Source organism: Schistocerca gregaria, chromosome 2, assembly GCF_023897955.1.
Source record: "Schistocerca gregaria isolate iqSchGreg1 chromosome 2, iqSchGreg1.2, whole genome shotgun sequence".
NCBI classification, from domain to species: Eukaryota; Metazoa; Arthropoda; class Insecta; order Orthoptera; family Acrididae; genus Schistocerca; species Schistocerca gregaria.
In genome coordinates, this window is record NC_064921.1 from 547072227 (window position 1) to 547096339 (window position 24113).

Below are 24113 nucleotides of genomic sequence, written 5' to 3' on the forward strand. Positions count from 1 at the left end.
TTCGATTATTGACAGATCCACTCTTAAACTGGGTATGACGGAGTACAGCAAGCTTATCATGCCACCTTTAGCTTTTGAAAGGGTTTGTAACAGCATTTTATCAGAGTATCACAATCACGTGGCGATTTTTACTATTGTATCAAGGGAGGGGGACAATGTTGGGTATTCTGTTATCTGCACACATAGCCACTTCTCGTTGTATTATGCAGAGCTCTTGAGTGCTCAAGAAGTCACTGGAACATATGACTCCTTGATGGACAAAAGTTTCGTGTCATGAGGATTTCTTAGTGTTCTGAAGGCTATTCAGCAAATGTTTCCAACAGGTACTCCACGTGACTTTCCATCTGGTGCAGAGTCAGAAGAAAGAGGTGGCCTTCTGCTGGGGCGCTGGACACATGGGAATCAAGGGAGCTGACATAGCAGCGAAAGCAGCCCTCCAGAAAAATACTGTAATTCACATTAACGTCTCCTACAGGCTGCAATGCTGTGGGTGGTGATGGGTGACCGAGTGAGATTTGGCTAACTGAGAGAAACATCTGGAGGGAGCCAACAATAACCTGCTGTCTCTTAAACCATTCGACCATGGTGCACTTCCTTCTGAACACCATGAAGGGATGAAGAGGTTCTCACTTGTTTTCCTGTTGGACAAATTACATATATTTAAATGTCGTCGATTCAGCTAAAGATGTCGGGCTACAGTTGTTAACAACTTCATTTGGAACCATTGCTTACATAAGGTTGGAGGGGTGGCGAACTAAAAAATTATTAGCAAAACACTTAAAAAGATGACCAACTAAAGCCACAGCTTACACTACACTAGTCTGTATTCTTCTAGAGCTCTGCTGTGCAGTATGGGATCCTTCATAGTTCGGATTGAGGGAATGCATCGAAAAAATCGGAAGAATGGCAGGTCATTTTATATTACTGCGAAATAGGGGAGACAATGTCATGGATATAACAAGCGAGATTTAGTGGCAATCATTAGAACAAAGGCTTTTTCATTGCAGCGAGTTCTTTTCCCCAAATTTCAAGCATCAGCTTTCTCCTCCGGATGAGAAAATATTTTGTTGACTAGCAACAACTTAGGGAGAAATTACTATCGAAATAAAATAAGAGAAATCGGAATTTGTATGGAAAGGTTTGTTCGTTCACTTTTCCCACTTTGTGTTAGAGATGGAATTGTTGCAAAATAGTCTGAAAGTGACTGTCATAAGCAGCGAGTAAAAGCTAGTGGAGATGTTTGTGTGCAGCAGGTTGGGCGATGCGGTCGTGCATCCAGAAGCAAGGGTCCCTGGAGGACGAGAAGCAGCGGCAGTTGGACGCGTTCCTGGTGTCCGTGGTGCGGCACGGCGAGGAGTCGGCGGTGCGCCGCTGCCTGCAGCTGGGGGCCGACCCGAACGCCCGCGGCGCTCCGCCTCTGCACAGGCCGGTTCTCGCCGTGGCAGCCGCCCAGGGACACACGAAGCTGGTGACAGTGCTGCTGCGCGCCGGCGCCGACCCGATGGCCGCTGATGCCAATGGTGAGTGCCTGCACCTGGATGTGGCCCGCGAGAGCGCGAAAATAATCTTCGCATAGCGTTGCGGAAGTTTCCGAAGACGACCGATGCTGGCTCACCAAATGACTGTCTGAACACATGGGTGTCCTGTTCTCGCTATGGCCTGCAGGTTGGGTGTGTATTTGCAATGTGTGGATGTGCGAGGCGCTCCCCATAACGCTACACATAGTGCTTCCTTCCTCTTTCCAGTCAGTGCAAAGGCCTCTAGGGTTGACAGAACGGCATGGTGCAGAGTGCAGGGGAGAGCATCTGCTGGACACACAGAGGTGCCAGTACGATTTCAACACGAATTTATCGTTCGTGGATATACAGTTGACTAATCCAAGGTGACCAGAAGCCAGGCGAGCAGATGAAGTTCGTACAAAGCCAGAACCTGCCGACACCTGCAAGTCTCGCCATCTCTACGACCCGAGTGATGGGGCTGTACCCACAGCGGACAGCTACGTCACAGGATGTTCCTGACCATACGCTGCGGACATACCTGCGTGGTCAGCCAGCAGTTTATCAGGGTGCTACTCTTGACATTTTAGACAGTGTCTCGGGATTAGGAAACCAACAGCTCTGCATGACCATCTCAGCCTCTTCCGCCTCGTAGAAAACGGGTTGGGGGCGGGGGACAGTTACTTCGCAGCCCCAAGATGATGATAGCTCTGCAGCTCAGCAGGTAGCATCAGCCAGGCCTCCACGGAACAGTGGCAGTCGAGTCCTTCGGGTTGGGCTGGCTGTTGCATCATAGATGGAAGTTATGTGGCGGACCCCAGATGGAGCGTCCCACCTCAGGACAGGTCAGCTACCAACTTATTACTGGGCTTGGGGCTCAACATTAGTGCCGGTAGGTGTATGCCAATGACGTTATCATGTGACAAGAATGACCGAATATGCCCTTGATTTCTAAAGACACTACAACGCACTGTGCTACCTTTCTCCTCAGTCCTTCAGTATCATTAATTCTGCTGCGTCTGTCTTCTGTAAAGCCACTCATAACTTACGTGTTACTTTACTGTGCATGGTACACACAGACTGGCGTAATGCTCCTTTCTCCATCAAGTCAATCTGTTGCATCTGCACCTTGGTCATACAGCTTGGATGGTGTGTAGCAGTTAAATACACGGTGTAGCCATACTACATGCCATATCGGCTGTTCTTCCTCGTTGCCATTCCAACCTAAGTATTGCACACTAGCCTGCCTTGGCTTCATCTCCATTACTGCCGCTGGCCAGGAAACACTTCAAAAAATTTTCTCCTCCGCCCGCAGTATCATTCTAGGCCGCAACAGCAGTTAACATTTACACAAGTACTGAGTCCTATTAGTATTACTCATGGAAGGCTACCGTATAGCTGGATAGAAATGTTTTGCTCTTCGTTTATAATTAACAACGTCGACAGCTACCAGTTGTCACGTTCCTCGATGTAAATCTTTTTCATTTGTTGTGTTCAAAATATGTCTCAATGTCAGGGCGATTTGAAGACTGAATGGAAACTGTATTTCATCAGTTATTCATTCACATAAATTTAGTTCCACAGCTAAGTGAATGACTGACAACAGAGTCGATCATCACTTTAATTTTCGTTGTATGAGATGCCTTCAATAAGTAAGGCATCTAATTTTTTCCTGAGAGCAGCTTGGTTTTGTTCATTCTTCCAATACACCATATTATTACCAGCTCTTTTAGCTACAAAAATCTATTTTTGAACATAATCTCGATTCAGTGCGACAGCCATACATCATCGTAGCGGCAGGACCTGTATACTTTCGTAATACCACTCTACTGCTCGACATCGGAGACAACGCCTTGCTGCATCAGACGGCGTTTTGGAGTCAATGGCACAGCAGGGGACGCAGGCCTGCCGGCTGAAAGCCATCTCTTAACAGTACAGATTTCTACGGGCTAGGGCTGTGAGTTTGCATAAGGTGGAGTGAAAAGCAAAGCCTGTTGGGAAGAAGTCGCAGTCCAATGTCCACAGCTTAAAAGAAAAAAGCCGTTGGCTCTTCTCAAAAACCAGGCAGAAGTGTGGAAGTTTTGCTGGAAATTTCCACTCGACTATCTTCGTGCACAAGCACGGATTGGCGGAAGGCTGTGTGACTCGAAGTAGGAAGGAGGGCATTCGTTTCTAGACGAGCCCTGTGTCTAGACAGGAAAGTGTAGCCCTTCTATTATTCTTTAACAATAGCCGAGATGTAAGTATTGTGTAAAGGGGCAGTCAGGTCCGAGCCTTCTCAGTGAGTGGCGGCAAGGGTCTCTGTATGCGCCATCTTGTGCTCAACAGACATGCACCCAGACTCCAATCGATTATCGAGTAGATGTTCAGTGCATCTCTGGAAGTGTATATTCGTCACTCTGTAAGCTGAGTGAGGAAATTAAGGAGCTCTAAGAGCAGTGCTTTCTACTCTTGTATGTTTGTCTGGCCAATGGGCAAGCAGCTGATCTTACTCGCACACACCAGAACAGTTCAGATGAGTATTGCGGACAATATTAATCTAAGCGATTAGGTAGCTTTCAGAGCTGCAGCGAGTGTCAGCCGGCGATGCGGGAGTTGCAGTCAGTCAGCAGTAGTCGCTTTCACTATCGTTTTGGATTTGGTGAATGTAGGGCTTAATTCAATAAATATGTTGAGTTCCAAGCTGTTGTGCTGTATTCAAAAGCTGTCAGATTCAACAAGATGAATACGTATTAATACCGGGCCAAACTCAGAAAGACAGTTACGCATAGGGGATATTCTTGTCAGTCGAAACTTTTAACTGAATAAGAAAATACGTTTGACAATAACGATAGTGCATATTTATAGAGTCATTTCTCTCATAATTTCCCACCGTCCCTTCCAACCTTATATTTTCTAACATGGCATCTTTATCAGTACTGTAGGTGGTGTTACACCATGTATATAGACGTGTTATCAACTCCGCTAGATCTCGTTGTGTGAAACAGGAAATAGTCAAAAATAATCTGCTTTAACTCTATCATGACGTAGAAAGATAGTGACTTGGATATCGATGCTCTTCGTAGTAATAGGTTTAGTTACATGTTCTCTACATTACGTATATATAGATAGCCTAAACCACACTCAATTCGTTTTAACAGTGTAACCGATTTAAAACAATTTTTTCTGCATTATTTCACGTAGACATCGGGTGATGCAGATATGTTTGAACATTATACTACCTTCATAAAGACATAAGTGTACTGTAAAGATTTTGATTAATGGTCTCCGTCATATGATTATGAATTTAATTTGCGTATATGATGAAATTAAATGTTTGTCCTTTCTAATCAATGTGCGGTTTGTACTTGAAACCACCTAGACATCAGATGACATGTTGCAGTAAAAAAACTTGTTAAAACGTCGTTCCTTTCCGATAATAAAATTACACAAGGCAGTGAAATAGTGGTGAATAAATAAATTAGACGTATGATGTGTTACTTTTAATCATGACATTGATAATTGTACAATTAGAGATTGATGTCTTGGATGGAACAAAGTTGTACTGTTACGTAGAAATAGAGAATCTAAAACAAATGTCTTCTGGTTTTTGGCAAGGATAAATTTTTTAAAACTAAATGATTTAAAAAAATTTGCATACGTACTTTGAAAAAGTGTTTAAAGATAATGTCAAAATTAGGTTCTCTGTCTTGACTTAAACATGTTGTAAGTAACAACTGGATTTTATTTAACGTAAAAAAATTATATGGAATAATATATTCATGCTCCTGTCCAATAGATGACGGTATTTTCCATTCGAACCATCAGTGCCATATGGTGAATTTACGTAGCAGTTAAAGTATTTACACTGATTCTCAGTCAGTTGTCAGCTGCTATGTACGAGCACTTTTAGTTGACGCTTCAGTATCAAATTTTTGAATAGTATTTCTTTTATATTTGACATGCAGATTTCTAGTGAAGTTCACGACGCTTACTTATATAAAAGTGGTGTGAGCGTGTGGGTGCTATTCTGTCATTCTTTGCGCAACAGATTAATCTGAGATGTACCCTTTACCCTGTGGCTCCTGCAAGATGGAATTTCCATCTCCACACTACTACAGAAATCAGACAGACGCTCCTAACGTTTTAAAGAGAAATGCCTGAAAAACTTTCAGCAATAAATATCTTCTGGAGTCGTCCGCTGTAAGGAAATGACACAAAAATTCACAAAATTTCGTACGTGACTAGTGGGATACTTGGGTACTGGAGTAGCGCTAGTTCGTGTAAGAAAAACATGAAACTAACGAAAATTATTTACTTTGTCAAAATTCTGAGAAATTACAATGGCACCTTTAGTTATGAACTGAACAAGTTATTTCCAGGTTCTTTTCGGAATGTGAAGTTACCTCTCAACGATAAGATTCGCTAATGAAATTTCTATAAAAAGTTTAAGATTGTTATTGACTTGGCAGAATGGCTGAGAGCTGCGCCTACTCAACTTGAATAATTATCCGTTAGAATGTTGCTAGATATGGTCGAGGCTGTCGCGTGTGAAATGCAGTGAAGTGTACTGTTATGTAGGAAATTTGGGGCTCACAAGAGCTGTAGCGCACAATACCGTAAGCTGCAATGACTGCTGTCTGCGCCGCTGGCTCCTGACAAATAAGGTGACTATCGTTCTATCTGGATTGACCTTCGCCAATCACTCTCTCTTCGTCTTGATGAAGTCAAGGACTCCTATTCGCCCCTAGTCTAACTATTGATGTTGTACACCGGTCAGATAACCAATCCACCGTGATGCCACTCAAAAATTCGCACGCAGGCGTTTAACTATAACTCTGTCCGTTCACATCGCACAATAAGTGTGGCGGCCAACACAGAGAACAATGCTTAATCACTAGGACTCTATATAGAGTCGCACTCAGATTCCCTGTCGACAGAGGTGCTCTCCCAGTGAAGTACTGAGGAGACACTTATTCCTCGCTCTTTGAGTACACGTACGAGCTCACATGGTCTCGTTACGTGTTCTCGCTCAAAGGGCGACAACGGAACGGCCCCTCTGCACGCCAGACGTGAAGGGGTATATCTTTCGGTCTCTTCTATTATTCCTTCAGCTCAAGGCGTCAGAAATATTGTCTGCCAATCAGCATTGCTGTTCTAAAACGGGAGAATGACGTTTCGTTTAAGGCGACCAATCCGGAAATGTGTAGCATCAGCGTTTGGCGTTTGCTGTCTCCCTGTGAAAATCTCTGAAACTGCGTGCCATGTTGTAAAGAATGCGTAGGCTGGGCGCTCCCACACAATGTAGCGGAATTTGATTTTAAGCCGAACACGGGGCCGTTCTTCCTTGCATTCGGGCAAACGCTGTCTGCCCTATGGGCGGTCACTGGCCGACATAGATACGCTGAGTCGTCCTCTGAAGGGACCAGCCCCTCCGGCTTGCGGTCTGCCGCAACTAAAACTCTCGAACTAAAAGCTCCTGTGACCGTTGTCTGGAATGTATGTGTGTACACCAGCCTCCAGTATTTCAGCCACGGTGCGCCTACTTCTTATTTGCATATCGTTAACATGAATTCATACAACACTGACTTTGTATTATCGAGTTTGGGTTCGATTGAAGCGTCTTGATGTGCGGAATATGTAAGCAATGAAGGTCAGGAGACCACGAAGTCTTACAGTGGTGCATGTAACACCATCTATAGTACTGATGAAAATGATGCGATGTTAGAGAGCATAAACTATTGTTGTTCTTGCTCCATGTATTGCAGTAAATCGAAATATTTATGTACAGCGTTATATTATTGTGATTAACTATTTTTCATGTCTATTTCGGTTCCATTCTATTGCATAACCGAAGATGGCTGACAAGAATATCCTCTACGGCAATAGCCTTACCTAAACCGGTTATCTGAGTCTAAAAAAAAGATTTACTAGCGATCTTGGTGTTGAAAGTTTCTTTGAGAGTCTGCACTCGTGCAGGTCGTCGTAGGTTTCATGGCCACTTAGAAGCCACACATCACGCCGGTAAATGCCAAACGGCTCCTCGCTTGGTGTAAGGACTATAAACAAAGGGCTTTTCATTCCAAATAATTCTAGAAAAAGAGGCTACAAATTTTGAACCAAAGCTTATTATTTGTCTATCTTTTCTATGAATTAGTAGGTGAAAGAAAGTTATGGAAACAGAAATTAATAACTTTACAATTCAGTCATAGTTTACAATAAAAATAGAAAGTAGTTGATCTGCTCCCCTGAAGCCTTTATCTCGATTACAACATGCTCTTTGAGCGGGGATTTAAACAAAATAGAATCAGCATGATAAAACTGAAATTTTTTTGTAGTATTCAACCTCTCACAAATTTTTGAGAAAAGAAGTGAACGGTGTGAACTAATTCTTCTTTCATTAACGTGTTTATCTGGTATTTTGATGTTATGTATCTTGGAAAGTATAATGCAAATGTCTGAATCTTAGAACCTTTGTTCGATGTCTACGTTAATTTTGAAAATAATAGCAATAAAAAACCGAAAATCGGTTATTTCAGAAACCGGTTATTTTGAGCGGCGTTAAGTCAGGTTAAAGTGGAGTATCACCGGAAACCAGTTGTTTCAGCGATAACCGTCACCCCTATCAGTTACAATACGAGAGAAGGAAAGTTGCTACTCACACTCCTTCTCTCGTATTGTTACATTCCATCCTGGATTTTCCATTGTTTTTTGCCCTATCAGTTAGTGATACCAGAAGTATCCTCCGCCACGCGCCCTAAAAGTGGCTTGTGGAATATAGATGGAGATGTAGTGCATTTGGCCATAAGATACAGACTCAGAAAGAAGTTGGAAATTTAAAGGTGGCTTGACAAAGTTCCGATCGGAGTGGGGCAATGCCGTGACTGGTGGAACGGTTTACAAGCTGCTCCTTAACGATGGCGAGTGGCGCCAAGTGACATAAAATTAAATGGAAACAATAAGCTAAATAGTGTAGTCAGCACAGTAGCAAAGTCAAACTTCATACTCATATTATCAATAATACGAAAAGAAATATGATGGTCGTAGATAAAGTGCTTCGATTTTTGCCTTAAGTAGCGCGTGCAGTTCTGATTGGACTGCGCAAAATAGACAGTAGTTTTCACAGATAACCCATTCAAGTCAGCTATCTTGAAAACAAACAAAAATCTACTTGCAGATTGAACATTATTGATATCTTCAGCAGTGATGCTGTTTCACTGTCCGCTAAGGTTCATCTTTAAATGAACTAACACGCGCACCACGTTAAAGTTTTGCAGTTGCGCAACTACACTGAAGAGCCAAAGGAGGTGGTGCACCTGCATATGGTCGTGTAGGGTCTCCTCGAGCAAGCGGAAGTACTGCAGCACGACGTGGTATGGACTCCACTAATGTCTGAAGTAGTTTTGAAGGAAACTGACACCACGAGTCCTTAAAGGCTGTCCATAGCTCCGTAAGAGTACGACGGGTGGAGATCTCTTCTGAACAGCACGTTGCAAGGCATCCCACACATGCTCACTAATGCTTATGTATGGGGAGTTTGGTGGCCAGCGGAAGTATTTAAACTCAGAAGAATGTTCCTGGAGCCACTCTCTAGCAATTGTGGACGCGTAAGGTGTCAGATTGTCCTGCTGGAATTGCCCAAGCCTATCGGAATGCACGAAGGACATGAATGGAAGCGGATCAGGCAGGATCCTTGCGGACGTGTCACCGAACAGTCGTGTCGAGGCGGATCAGAAGTCCCATATCACTCCAAACGCACATGCCTCACACCATTTCAGAGCCTCCACCAGCTTGAACAGTCCCCTGTTGACATGCAATGTCCATGAGGTTGTCTCCATACCCGTACACGTCCACCCACTCGATGTAATCTGAAACGACTCTTCCAACCCGGCAACATGTTTCCAGTCGTAAACACTCCAATGTCGGTGTTGACTGGACCACGCGAGTCGTAAAGGTTTGTCTCGTGCAGTTATCAAGGGTACACGAGCGGGCCTTCGGCTCCGAAAACCCACATCGATGATGATTTGTTGAATGGTTCGCACGCTGACACTTGTTGATGGTCCTGCATTAAAATCTGCAGCTATTTGCGGAAGCTTTGCACTTCTGTCACGTTGAACGATTCTCTTCAGTCGTCGTTGGTCCCGTTCTTGTTCTGGCCGCAGCGATGTCGGAGTTTAATGTTTTGCCGAATTCCTGCTATTCACGGCACACACGTGAAATGATAGTACGGCAAAATCCCTACTTCATAGCTATCTCGGAGATACTGTGTACCATCGCTCTTGCGCCGACTATAACACCACTTTCAAACTCACTTAAATATTGATAACCCACCATTGTAGCAGCAGACACTTATTGTCTTAAATAGGCTTTGCCATCCCCACACCGACGTTTCTGCCTGTTTACATATCTCTATATTTGAATATGCATGCCTATACCATTTCCTTTGGCGCTTCAGTGTATATATCACTCGAAAGCAGAGTAAAATCGTATGTCTCCCACAAAACTTCGAAGTTTTGAAACTGTGCGACTGGATTGCCGCCCAGAAACGTAGGTCAGTTCCTGCCGAAAGCTACAGAGAAACACCAACCACTTTACACGTAAACAAACTGGCTGCTCGCAACAGACTGCCAGCGAAGAAGACCACGACTGAAAAATCGAAAGGTCTAAGTAACACCTCTGAAACTAAAATATGTTAGTCAGCTATATCGCTATGGTTAAGAGGTATAATTTTCAGTTGTCTGCATTGATACAATTTTTTTTTTTATATTTCGCTGCTCGTACTTTGGTGCTGATGTAACGCACCGAGTGAGTTGGTGCAGTAGACTCCTATGCGAAAGGAGCAGTGTTCAGACTCGTATTCGCCCACTCAAAATTAGCTTTCCGTAGCTTTCCTAAATCTTCGAAAACAAATGCTGGGATGGTTCCTTCGAAGCTCACATGGCCGTTTCCCCTTCCCTATTCTGGTCCTACATCTACGTGATTACTCTACTATTCACAATAAAGTACCTGGCAGAGGGTTCAATGAACCACCTTCAAGCTGTTTCCCTACCGTTCCACTCTCGAACGGCGCTCGGAATAAACGAGCACTTCAATTTTTCTGTGCGAGCTCTGATTTCTTATTTAATCGTGATCATTTCGCCCCATGTAGGTGGAAGCCAGTAGAATGTTTTTGCAATCGGAGGAGAAAACTGGCGATGGAAATTTCATGAGAAGATCCCGTCGCAACGATAAACGCCTTGGTTTTAATGATTGCCACGTATCAGGTCTGTGGCACAATCTCCCCTACTTCGCGATAATACAAAACGAGCTCCCTCTTTGTACTTTTTTGATGTCATCCGTGAGTCCCTATCCGTGCTTCTGCTTTGTATTAATGGCCGATTCGTCAATCGGTATCAAAACCCTAATTTAAATTTTTCTCTAAATGTAAGATCACAAAAGTTCATTTGTGCATTTTTTACTCATAAGGCAATGCTGATAAGTCGACGACTTCAAGTCTGCAAACGGAAATTAGTAAAAACCTATGCACGAAATCAGATAACGTCACGTCGTTAATCTAATAACCATTCCAGAGGGCCCAACTTCGGGAGAAGGCACAAAAGAGATTTGGACACTATGAAACCGAATTTAAAGCCTCCTCCCATTTTTAAAATTTAAGTTTATTAGTGCGTTAGTGGGCTTTATTGTATCATATCCGCTAATTACCCACAACATAACTATTAGGGTTTTCATTAGATGAGCTATATTAAACATACAGGCGAGTTAATCAACGCGAAAGGACAGGATAGGTGTTAGTCGTAAGCATGTGTAGGTGATATGTCTGCTAGTGCTAGATGTTTCAAGAAATTAATATACCAGCTTCTAGACTGCTGGTAATGAGCACAACAACCTTTCATGTGTCTTACAGGCAAAGGTTGCGCCTAGCATATTTATGTATGACACTGTATCAGCGTGTCGTAGTAGGACATTAGTCTGCTTGGGTGACATTCGATTTCTGTTAAAAACTGTAGACAAGTTTCACTAATAAAAAAGCAAACATGTTTAAATTTCAACACTAACAAAAATTAGACGTATCCATGCATTACCTGATCATTTCTACATACCCTGTGTTACGTACTTCTCCATCATGAACACCAGCAGAATATTGTCAGGCTGCGACATACTGATCTATTCGTGTCTGTACCGATCTAACAAGGGGAGTGCCAGGGTTGGGAAATGAAGTTCGGAATGGGGCTGCGCGTGTTTGCAGCACTACACCATAGTGTTACAATGCCCCAGCCATATGGCCAGACATTCACGAGAAAAAACTGTCCTACAGTGTATAATACCCATGCGTCCGCTCACTGAACCGAATGGCGCGGTGGCCGATCCAATATTGGTAACAATTCGTGCTTCGTACTTTCAAAGTATCTATTTGCTTTTCCATATTTAAAAAAATACAATGACGTTCAAATTGAAAACTTTTGTTCTTTCAACATTTTCAACTTTTCCAACCAAATTACTTCCTTCAAATATTCGTTCGTACTGTATACTGAAAACTGTGTGCATGAGAGAATATTATTGATATTGTGAAGGCTATGAATAATATGTTTATTCGCTGGATTCCGAAATTACACAAGAGCCAGAATGATCTTTGTCATAAAAACACTCGAAACAATTTGCGCATCGAATAAATGAAGATTTTTTTTACACGAGCAGCGAGTTTTGAGGATATCTGTCGAAAAGCGGACCTCGTTAACATTTCTAAACATATCTTTCTGCGGTTCGTTTCGGCACGAACCATGCGTATTGGGTCACATTGTGAAAACGGGAGATAACAACTTATGGTGAAACATCGAGTGAATTTTAATACAATCTTCTCGTGAACTAATCTCTCGTTCCTGTTCAATTAACGTGGCGCACTTTTGCAGGCATTTAATGAAATTTTTCACCTGTCTGTAAAAATAAACATCACAGGGTTGCACTAGGGGTGTACACTTCCGTGGAATAACTTTGATGGTACAGATGGGGCGTTGTGCGCCGTCCTGGAAAACATCATCACACAGTTGTGGTTGTGTGTGTGTGTTTGCCCTACCCAGGAGTCGACGACGAGGAGAAGCCTTTTGTTCCCAACTCAGGGCTTCAAAGATGTTTTAAGAAATTCGTTGTACGTGTTTCAGTGAGCTTTCCAGATTTTTATGACGTCATAATGACGTTCTTGTATGTTTTGGCGTATTTTATCGATCGTCTTCTGGACTCGGGGTCCAAATGCACCTGTTGTCTCCTGCAGGCACACGAAAACACTCGGCAGGACAGAAAAAGTAATAGCATATTGTGCTGTATATTAATGCGTAACTTTCTTCTTGTCCACTCTCTTCACAAGTACGGTCTTGCTTCCTCTGTGGGTGAGAGTCCGGTTGAAAGTAGACTGGTACTGACATCCTGGAAGCAAATGAAACAGCACGACATTTAATGACCGAAACGATTGTACAATTACATGATTACATAAGAGAATTATTCAAATGGGTATTCGTTGTTTGAAATACCATTTATAGAACGTGATTTCATTTTGTCACATAACTGTTTGATCCGTGTTGATAATATAGTCCTTGCCAAAAGTAGGTATTAAATCTAGAGTTTGTAGCCGGAAAGTTTCTCCAACAGCCAAGGTTTCTTCCAATGTCACTGTTTCCTTTCGTGATACGAATTTTGTTACTTTCCGTTGACGAATTCTGTGGTGTTGTTTAAATCTCGCAACCCATCGACTAGAAGCTTTAAACTCAAAGTTATCATATTTTGCGGCCGCTGCTAAAGCCCATTGTTGCAAATTTCGAGTGGTAGCTTGCTGGTAATTGTGCCTAGCTTCGACAAAACGATTGTAAGTCCACGAATCTATCGCTGTGTATTTGTCAAATACAGATCCACTCTTTTTATTTCGTCTTCCCATTGTGGTAAATACTCTTTTTTTAACGATGACGTCCTTTAATTTTCAGCGCCTGCAGACTCCGCCGAGAATGTGCTTTCGCAATGTTGACGCATTGTATTTTGTATTCGAGTGGAATATACGTAGGCTCTTCGGATTTTTTTTCACTGCGGTTCATACTCGTCCGAAGAATCGTCTATTGTATCCTCTTCGAATTCTACATCTTCACCAACTTCATTCTTGTGAAGTAATTCTTCATCAACCACGATAGTATTTTCACTTAAGAAATCTATCACAGTGTTGTACAACTTCTGTGCCATCAGCATAGATTCGTGTGGAATTGACGGCGAACCTTCTGACGCTAGCAAATCGTTTTCAACCAGCAGTGCATTGAAATGGGTAACTGCATCTTTAATCAGCAACCTCGATTTCTCGCTGTGTAGAGAATCGTCGGTAATATCTTCTACAAGTCCCTCAGAACTCGCGATGTGTTCACTTCGAAGCATTGTAACCACAAAACGTTAGCAACAGGAAAAACTTTCACACACGTGTACTCGTCCCAAGCGCGCAAAAGCAACCGCTAGGTTCTTCTTCCCTGTTTGTAGTGCAGGGAGCGCGGATGCGCGGCTATCCCTTCGCTCTCCAAGTCTGTAAAATGCCCCTTTGTGGGGACCCTCGTTTGTAGCTGTCTCATGAGATTGAAGTCGATCGTGTACCTGAACTAGTCGGATAGAAGCCGTACGCTCCTGTTCGACTGACATGTATAATATACATGATAGAAGTGAAATATTGTCAATATACAATACGAACGAGTATTTGAAGGAACTGATTTGGTTGGAAAAGTTGAAAATGTTGAAAGAACAAAAGTTTTCAATTTGAACGTCATTGCATTTTTTCAACAAGGAAAAGCATGTAGGTATTTCGAAAATACGAAGCACGAATTGTTACCAATATTGCATCGGCCACCGCGCCATTCGGTTCAGTGACCGGACGCATGGGTATTATACACTGTAGAACTGCAGCTTTCGGGGCGTTTTTCTCGTGACTAGCTGGCCATCTGGCCGTATGCCTGGAGCACTGTAACACTATGGTGTAGTGCTGCAAATACGCGTAGCCCCATTCCGAACTTCATTTGCCAACACTGCCACTCCCCTTGTAAGTTCATTTTGGCAACTAGCTGCACTTTTTCATGTCGAATTTTCCTTAATTTCTGTTCAAAGAGTTTCTCTTAGACAGTTGTTTCTCTTGATATGGCTCAAGTGGGTCGAACCATGCTAGTACAAGGAGAAGCGAAAAGATCGCCTGGCGCAAATAATTTAGACTCCAAGAACAGAGCATTGCGCATGCCGCAGTCCAAAAGAGCCAGTGTTCACAACTCTAGCGACCTGTGGACCTTCAGCTTGGTGTTTACATCTTCAGACAGAAGCAACGCAATAGTTAAGATACAGTATATTTCGAGATCTATTGAAATTTGTCATCGTATTCTTACTTTTGAAAATCATTATTCGAGCACGTAGAAACGGTTGAAATTTAAGACCTCCACATCGGTAGTACTTCTACTACTACGACGACGAGCGTTTCACATTTGTTTCAATGGCTGATTGTTGGATGGCACGATAGCTCAGCGTGTTCGATCGGAGGGTTAGTTGTACTCTGGATCAACGATGAACTTGGATGGGTGGTGTCGTGGGACGTCCACCCCAAACAAATGTAACTAACAGTATGTGAATAATAAAGTTGATAGACTGACGGTTTAAAACGTAAAGAACGAGCGTTCAAATTTAACTACAGTAATGTTATTTATTTAGACCTGTGAAGGTAATATTTTCAACCTTAGTTCGCTACAAACTGTGCAGTTGCCTTCTCTTGGTTCCGCATTCTTTCAGAAGATTGCATTTTATAATAATCTAATCTTTAAACAAACACACACATGGTCACAGTCAAAATGTAGAAAATGGACGTATTAATTTCTAATTACCGTCGTCTGGTGTCCCTATAGTTTTCAGCTAAGAGAAACGTGTCAGCTGACTGGCATATTTTTCTAAGTCCTTACGCGCGTTTTGCACGAGCGAGTGGATGTGGCTTCCAGTATTTGTGGTTTCCTGTTCAATATTCATACTTCAAATACAATAGGCCTACTCGACTGTTACGCTAAACGAAAGAGATGGGTAGCACCTTCGTGGCGTGTCAACTTACTATACTAGTAGCTGCAGTATGTATCGGATCGAATATCACAATAGCCTTTTTTTATGCCGCAAATGTTTCGTGGTTTATTCAATTTTTGTTATTAAATATTTTCTTGTTTTCGTTTTTCAGTATTCTCTACAGTAAATAATTATGGTTTGTGACTGTGATATCTAAAAAAATCTGCCTTGGCAGGTAATATTTGTGACCTCCCATAACAATAAAAATAATCCTCCCTGAGGGGTTGCGATTCATCTGGCCCCCATAAAAATGCAATTAATGTAGTGGCAAGTAGTTTTGTAGTTTGAAATTAATAATGTTCGCGTAATAACTATGTAGGCATTTCGCAGGAAAATGAAATAAAATAAAATGAAGAGTAGGCTACGTACAGCTTGAGTCTTTTATTCACATGAAATTGGCATCTCGAACGGCTTTTGTGCTTCATAGAATTGACAAATCTGTGGATAAAGTACTTATCCATGACAATTCTCTAGCAGGAAGAATGAACCAAATGCTATACGGGATTCACAGTTCCCAGAGTGGGGTCTGGATACTTGTCCCGCAGAGTCTGTTTAAGCTGGACTCATACGTGCGCTATAGGATTGACATAAGGTGACTTTGGAGACCACGGAACGCATTGAATAATATTCTCCTTCCTTTGAAACACGATCTGATTCTTAATGCTAGTGTGTGATGGATCATTATCATGTCTGTGAAACGTCCTTCTGGGCACCAAAGTCCTAACTCCAGGGATTAGTACATTTTCAGGGAAATGTTCATATCATGCTGAATGGAACTTGCCTTGGATACGTTCTAAAGTTCCTGCACCCACGTAAGTCACGCAGCCTGAAAATGTTACGCTTTCACCAGCTTAAAATGCGTGTGACCACGAAGCGTGTAAAGTGTCGTTGTCCATCTGTGCGGTAAACAGGAGCAGGACCTGTTCGTAGATTCAGTTGTGCGGTCGCTCTCTCTAAATTTTCTGATCCATCTTCTTGGAACCATCAACACTATGACGACGGCCTGCCTCAGATGCACGAACACAGTTTTCAAAGAGCAGTAATTCTCTCGCGAACATTCACATCAGCCATTTTGAAACACCTACGACGTATGTCAATCAGCTCATACGATTCTCTGCTGAAAACTATACACACACACTAGGTGTGTAATTACAAATAGATACACCCTTTATCAGTGTTTTTACTATGACCATTTGTCTGTTTGTTTAAAGATAGGACTGTTATAAAATGGAAATCTTTTGAAAAGTTGTGGAACCTAGAAACGTCTGTGACTGCACAATCTATAGCGAATTAAGGTTTAAAATCTTACCTGCACAGGTAAAAAAAATATTTCGGTTAGAATCGAACGATAGTTCTGTATATTCGTAAACCATCAGCCTATTGAATGAAATGTGAAACGCCCGTAATTCTACCGACGTGGTGGTGTTATATTTCGACAGTTTCTACGTGCTCCAATAACGATTTTCAAAAGAAATGATACGATATGTTAAATTTGCAATGAATCTCGACATACACTGCATCCTAACTATTACATTGCTTCTATTTGACGAGGTAAACACCAAGCTGAAGCTCCAGGGATCGCTAGAATTGTGAACACTGCCACTTCTGAACTTGGGCAACGCTCTGTCCTTGGACTCTAAATTATTCGGGCCGAGCAATCTTTTTGCCTCTCATTGTCCCTGTAAAAATGCAATCGTTTTAAGTAAGACGTAGTGTGTGAAGATGAATTAACTGCTAATTAACTTTCTTGTGATTATTTTACGTTTGTTAATCTTTGTGGCACGCGGGCGTTTACACAAATATCCATTTACCTTCTCTTGCGTTTTGTTTCTCATGTAACAGAGTGTGGATATTTCGTGGGCATACAATAGTTACGTAACACAGACTAGAGATTTTATAACTTTTTTAATTACAATTTCAAATTTTATAATGACTCTGCTCCTCCGGAATAAACAGCACACAGATTAGAAGTTCCGTAAGGTCTGGCAGTCAAAACACTGTTCAACTAACAAAAAAGCTACTCTCCAGTATCTGTCGACACTAATAATAAAACCGTAAAACCTTAGCGTCTGTTTTACTGCGTGAACATGCTAATCTCTAAACTTACTGGACGAATTATCACGGATGTTACACAAGTGACTTCGGCGTAGCCTGGCGCAACATAGTCTTTATTTCATTAAAATTCGGATGGAGAAAAAATTTTGTAATTGAAAGTTTTATAAACGCATAAGTGTGTCGGTCAGTTAAATTTTCACGACTAAACCATTGAATCGATTTTGATGAAATTTGGTATGGCGATGAATTGAACGCCGAGGAAGAACGTATGATGCCTTAGAAAGTGAGTAGCAGAAGTTATTTAATGATTGGTTTATAGAATGTTACATGAATCTGGGGAAAACATTTATTCTTTCCTAAAACTACCTACTCTTTGACTTTTGAAATGTATCACATTTGTAAAAATTCTTTTATTGATTGATGGTCTACAGAACTCGATTCAAAATGATTAATACACTGCTTATACAATCCTCAACGTTTTTAATCCATACTTCCATACCGTAACATATACACTCGAAAGTAATTCTGTTGTCTTTGATCTCAGGATGGTTTGAATCCTGAGGAAGAACATAGGCTATTTTCGAAAGTTAAAAAAAAAATAAAAAATCGGCACGTAAGTGTGAAGCAGGGGATAGAACGCATTTCTTTGCATCAGTGAACATAAATCATGCTAAAAAGTTTTTAAATTCGTTACGTAATGTGCACACTGCATAACGTGCAGCTAGTTAAACAGCACGATGTGTGCACCTGTCCACCCCCGTCTGCATGCACCGCTCGGCAGCAACGCTGTATGCGTGCCACGTCGTCGTGTATTGGGGTAATTGCGGGGTGGTGTGTCTATGCATCTTGGTGGGCTTACCTGAACAGGCGGACTGGTGAGAGCGGCTGACGTTCAATAGCTTAGTTCAATAGCTTAGTTCAATAGCTTAGTTCAATAGCTTAGTTCAATAGCTTAGTTCAATAGCTTAGTTCAATAGCTTAGTTCAATAGCTTAGTTCAATAGCTTAGTTCAATAGCTTAGTTCAATAGCTTAGTTCAATAGCTTAGTTCAATAGCTTAGTTCAATAGCTTAGTTCAATAGCTTAGTTCAATAGCTTAGTTCAATAGCTTAGTTCAATAGCTTAGTTCAATAGCTTAGTTCAATAGCTTAGTTCAATAGCTTAGTTCAATAGCTTAGTTCCTTACCACCCCTCTTCTCAACAATACTACTGACATACGAGCGTAGATGTGGGTAACATCTAGGAAATTGCGGAGTGTCCTTTAAGATTGGCAGCCTGTTCAAGAAACAGCCAATAATGCGCCTCGCACCATTTAACGCGAGTGCAAACGGTCCTAATTAAAGAGGCAGTCGAAATAAGTGTAACGACGTGATTAATACACACACGGGATTTCAACTTGGCAAGGCATGGGAAATAGCACTGGCGGTACAGAGGCACAGTCGGCCGCAGACGAACGGATCAGTCAACACAGAATCGGAGCCCGGACACAAACTTGGCGCAAACACACTGCCCGCGCGCGAGTAGGGCTGCCATTTGCGGCCGCTCTTTTCCCGCGTCGCGCACCCGAAGACCATGGTCCAAGGCTCCGGCAGGGAGCACTGCAGTCGTCGTTCTCTACGATTCGTCTACGATGTCTTCATAGGCTCACTCCATGGCGCCAGCTCATATGTTAGATGCCACTGAAGCGAAACGTTTATGGCGCTCTGCAGGACCGACCGCAGCATCGACTAGATCATTGCTCGTCTCCATAGGTAGGTGGTAGCAACAGTCACCTGGTATCTTTCAAACGGAGCTGCCCTGATTGCCGCCAAAACTACGATGCTCTACTTCACCAAGCGGCGCTCTATCCGCCCGCCATATCATCGCTTTTGCACGCGTCTGAGTCCCATGGTCCCCGGATACGAAATATCTAGGAATCCGGATGGATAACAAACTGCTTTTCCACCGACATTCGGAACATCACCGAAAGGCGCTGGAGCTGATAAAAGTATTGTACCCGCTCTTCACCAACAGCGGACTGAACTTAGGCACCAACCTCTGTCTGTACCTAAAGGTTGGCCACCCTTCCGTGACCTACGGCTCCTCTGCGGGAGTCATGATTAGTGCCTCCATGATGCAGACCTTCCAGCGCCTGCAGAATAAGGTGCTTCGGTGGATTCTGCATCCCGTTCCACTCACGAAGATTGTTACCCTACAGAAGGAAACCAACATGGTCCCTCTAAAGATATCCATTCGACAGAAGACAGAGCGACTCTACGACGAAGTGGACGCCCTGCGCAACGCAGTCAGTGGCTTCCAACACATTGGCACCACGACACGACAGCATTGGAACCTCCACCCTCTTCCTCTTGCCATCCTCGAGTACTCGGATTCGAACCACGGCTGACGAAAGCCCTGGTACGGCCAACAATGTCAGTTTTGATATGGACACTCATTAGATGAAGTCCTTGGTACGGCCACCACAATAACTATCTTCTTACCGGCAACCATGAACTCCCATTGTCAGAGGGTGATGCGGGACCAGGTCCCATCGCCGCACATTCAGCGTGCATTACAGTAATGCGAATCGAGTAATGTCATGAAAAGATATGAAGATTTTACTACTTCACTGAGACAATTAGACCGCTCTAAACTGGCTTCACTTCACAGCACCCTACCACAAAAAAGCCATTCGTCAATAAAGAACAGTTATCTCCCTAAAATACCGTACAGCTTTCACAAAATTATTCAATACCACGCCTGTGAGCCACTGCAGCAAATATTAAATAGGCTATGTAATAAAAGCACTAGTGTTATATCGTATTGCTAATATAATCAAAAAACTAATTTTGATAGTTTTTACCTATTTTCAACCTGAAGATCAGGAAATTAATGTAGTTAAAAATATAAAATATCTGAATATTCTCAAAATGTTTGCCATCTTAAAGTCGCTCGGAAGATCCTTTTTGTCTTTGTAATAAGTCAATGGAGTTTGTCTAAAAACTAACCAGGATGTCCAGCAGACCAGATGTTTTCACACGATTGTTATGTAGGTGGAAAAATAAATTATTCTTCGCTTACTGCTGCCACTGTTAATAAATATTGACCTATGTCATATACCAATTTGTCGCCATTCTATTGAACTTTACCTTTCTCTTGGCTTTTTGTATGAGACATGGAATTATGTTTACCGTTAACGCTCATCTCATGAAACATATGCTGACCAGATTTTGCTTGGATCTTTTCTGTCTACACGTTGTTGTTCCTGTTGTGGTCTTCAATCCAAAGACTGCTTTGCTGCATCTATCCATACTATATCCTGTGGAAGCCTACAACATTTTAAGGTTTATTCACTGTTGTTAACACTACTTAAAATACTTGAATCTGCATCCGTCCATCTCTTGGTCACCGTCCACCCACTCCTTACCTTCAGTGTCATAGTGCTGATTACTCCTCCAAAAATTACCGCCATTTCAGTTATTTTGGACAAGTCAGTCAGTGTTGTTCTATGAATATTTCAACACGTGTAAAACAATTCTAAGACTAACCATACGTATGAATCGCTATAACTACATAAATTCGTTGAAATTCTTAAAACAACATTACTTCTCTCAAATAGGTTACCAATAAACTATCTGAGAAGTTCAACATACTTCAATATTCAGTTGCAATTAAGATGTATCGGGTTATGTAGGAAGGGAAGTAGCGCACATATTCTGAAATGAAATGTGACGACAATCCAAGGTTGAAGAGCAAAGAAGATAGATTTCAGGGAACTGTACTAAAGTACGTATTGTAAGTTCCTTCCTACTACAGGCAAAAATAAACTGCAGTCGTGTCTCGTGGTCAACTGTCCAATGTGTAACAAATACAACATCCAAATCATCGTTCCCCCATAGCTACACCAACGTGAATTACAAGCTCTATGTAACTACTGAAGCTGAGGAACCAGCCCCGTCAATGGCCAGATTCTGAAAAATGCTTATAACTAAGCGTTTCGCGAATGAGAACACCGCATAACAAACTGGTCGAAGACATTTCTCACTTGGTACAGCTTCACAATACGAAAAAATTGTACCGAAAAACTGCGTATGAATTACATTGAACCTTGTACTAATCAAAACAAATAGTCTTCCCTTGGAGGAAGTAAGTTTCTCTTTGCTCCTGAGTCCTATTTTCGATAACTACAGTTTTCATTACACATATTCCATTTCTTGTGAACACACAAATTGGTAAGTTGTTTTACTCCACTGAATCAAACTCCAAAGAGTCTTTCATAGGATCCCAAAGAACTAGTGTAACACTGTTCGTCATAGAAAACATCAAGCAGTTCCAAGTTTAGCATCATAGCTTAATCTCTCATCGAAGGCGGAATCTTCTGGGCGATTCGTCAGCGCTATGTTACTACGCAAATTTCTACAAAACTCCGTCTTTTCTGAAATTTTAGGCAATTCTATTGCTTTATCTCCACATTCACCATTGATGAGAATTTCTAATTTAATTTTAGCCATCTATTCTGGTTCCAAAGTATCAATCTTATCTGGGTTTTACCACTATTTTCAAAAATTCTATCTACTTTTATTCACAGATCTCTCTTTTGTCTTCAACAATATAACTCTTCTTTTTCCTCCACTAGAACTCGGCGTTCTCGGTTTCTCTCTTCAGCTTCTAATACATTATCTTCATCATGTTTTATTACATCATATTTCAGAAGATTAAATTTCTATGTCTTCCTCCTCCATAAGTTCCGATCCTTTCCCTCTAGAGGATTCCTGTTCCTCTCCAGAATAGGAGTCTTCATCTACGTTTTCAAATTTGAATTCTATTATTTTCAATTGATCATTAAATTCTTGAATTTCATTAACTACTGTCTTTACTGCCTCAACAGATGAGTTTGCAATAGTTAATTTACTAATGCGGTTTCCTCTACCATTCTTACTACTTTCTTCGCTGTAACTTGTATTCACTTTCACGCTTACTCTCAAAGTCTTTACTGTATGCGAGTTTCAACTCTCGTTTTTATCACGCTGTGTTCCCGCATAACAGCAAAGTAGCTGAGAACTGTGCATTGCCCAAATATGTATTTCAGTCTTCTGTTCCTTTATCTCTCCTCCCCCCTCTCTGTCCAACTCTCCTCCCCCCTCTCTGTCCAACTCCCCCCCCCCCCCCTCTCTGACCAAGTCCTCGCCCTGTCTTTCGATCTCCTCTTACCCCTTTTCCTTTACGTCATCGCCCCTACCTCAACAGAAATTGCTGTTCATACCACCACAGCATTTCATCCCATGTAGTGAGTAGTACGTATACCAAGTTAGGCTGAAATTGATCCACGTGTTTAGAACTAGTTTTTTTATTCGCTACTTTGTCCGCATGCGTACATGTCACATTTCACACACATTAAACACATTTCAAACATACTTGCATACTTAGCTCACAAAGTTTCATGAAGCTCAACGTTTGACTTAATATCTCCTGAATTTCTTGCTGTACAGAGAGATAATTTTGCACGTTCACTGAGTGGTATATGAGAATACTGTCTCCAAAATGTCGGAAAAATAGTTAGCAGTAAAGAAGTTTTAATGTCATGCCGGGTGAGGCAGTATTACCGCATTAACAGCGGATGTGTAGTAAGCGATAAACATTTTTTTCCTTTTGTCATTTGTGGGGATTGCCAGCGAGAAAACGTTTGATAAGGGTCTGAAGTTGTGTGTAAAGTTTGTTGTAAGTCACTAAGTACTCTTTCTCAAAAATTTTGCTATCCGTGTGATTGTTTTCATTGCTTTAAATAATAAACAGGTGGTGCACAATGACAATACGTTTTGTGACCGAATGTTTTTGACTGTAAAAATATAAACTTGAGAATGTACTTCATTGTAAGAAAACTGCTAAAACAAAAGTGCCAGGTGGACATTTCACGTAACTCGCAGAAAACCAATGTATTGATGAAAGCATGAAAATACTGCCTGATGATAAATCATAAAAACTCGGAACCGGTAACGGTACTTCTTGATTAAAGTAGCCTGAAACCAATTTGTAGTTGTTTCCTGTGCACCATCAGTAACTTACTTTTTAACGACAGCCACGGTCTACAACCACATCCATACACACTGAAGTGCCAAAAAAAACTGGTATACGCATGCATATTCAAATACAGTGATACGTAAACAGACAGAATACGGCGCTGCGGTCGGCAATGCCTACATAAGACAAAAAGTGCCTGGCGCAGTTGTTAGGCCGGTTACTGCTTCTATAACGCTAAGTTATCAAGACTTAGGTGTTTTTGAAAGTGGTGTTATAGTTGGCGCATCAGCGATGGAACACAGCGTCTCCGAGGTAGCGATGAAGTGGGGGATTTAGAATTACTACCATTTCTCGAGTGTACCGTGAATATCAGGAATAGGGTAAAACACCACATCTCCGACATCGCTACGGCTGGAAAAAGATTCTGCAAGAACGGGACCAATGACGACTGAAGGGAATCATTCAACGTGACAGAAGTTCAACG

At 41.9% G+C, this 24113-nt stretch overlaps 1 protein-coding gene and 1 long non-coding RNA gene across 6 annotated transcripts in view; one reads left to right on the plus strand and one right to left on the minus strand.

Moving 5' to 3' along the window:
* Positions 1-24113, minus strand: part of LOC126331924 (uncharacterized) — a 146307-nt gene that overhangs the window by 53512 nt on the left and 68682 nt on the right. The gene's annotated exons all lie outside the window — the stretch shown is intronic.
* Positions 1-24113, plus strand: part of LOC126331858 (ankyrin repeat domain-containing protein 29-like) — a 147045-nt gene that overhangs the window by 13155 nt on the left and 109777 nt on the right. For 2 of the 5 annotated variants that reach the window (XM_049996532.1, XM_049996528.1), the window contains exon 2: positions 1254-1520. In XM_049996532.1, the coding sequence (XP_049852489.1) occupies positions 1512-1520 (9 nt within the window). In that variant the 5' untranslated portion in view covers positions 1254-1511. Of the gene's footprint in view, positions 1-1250; positions 1521-24113 lie in introns of those variants that run through there. The other 3 variants (XM_049996529.1, XM_049996531.1, XM_049996533.1) reach the window with 2 other exon arrangements.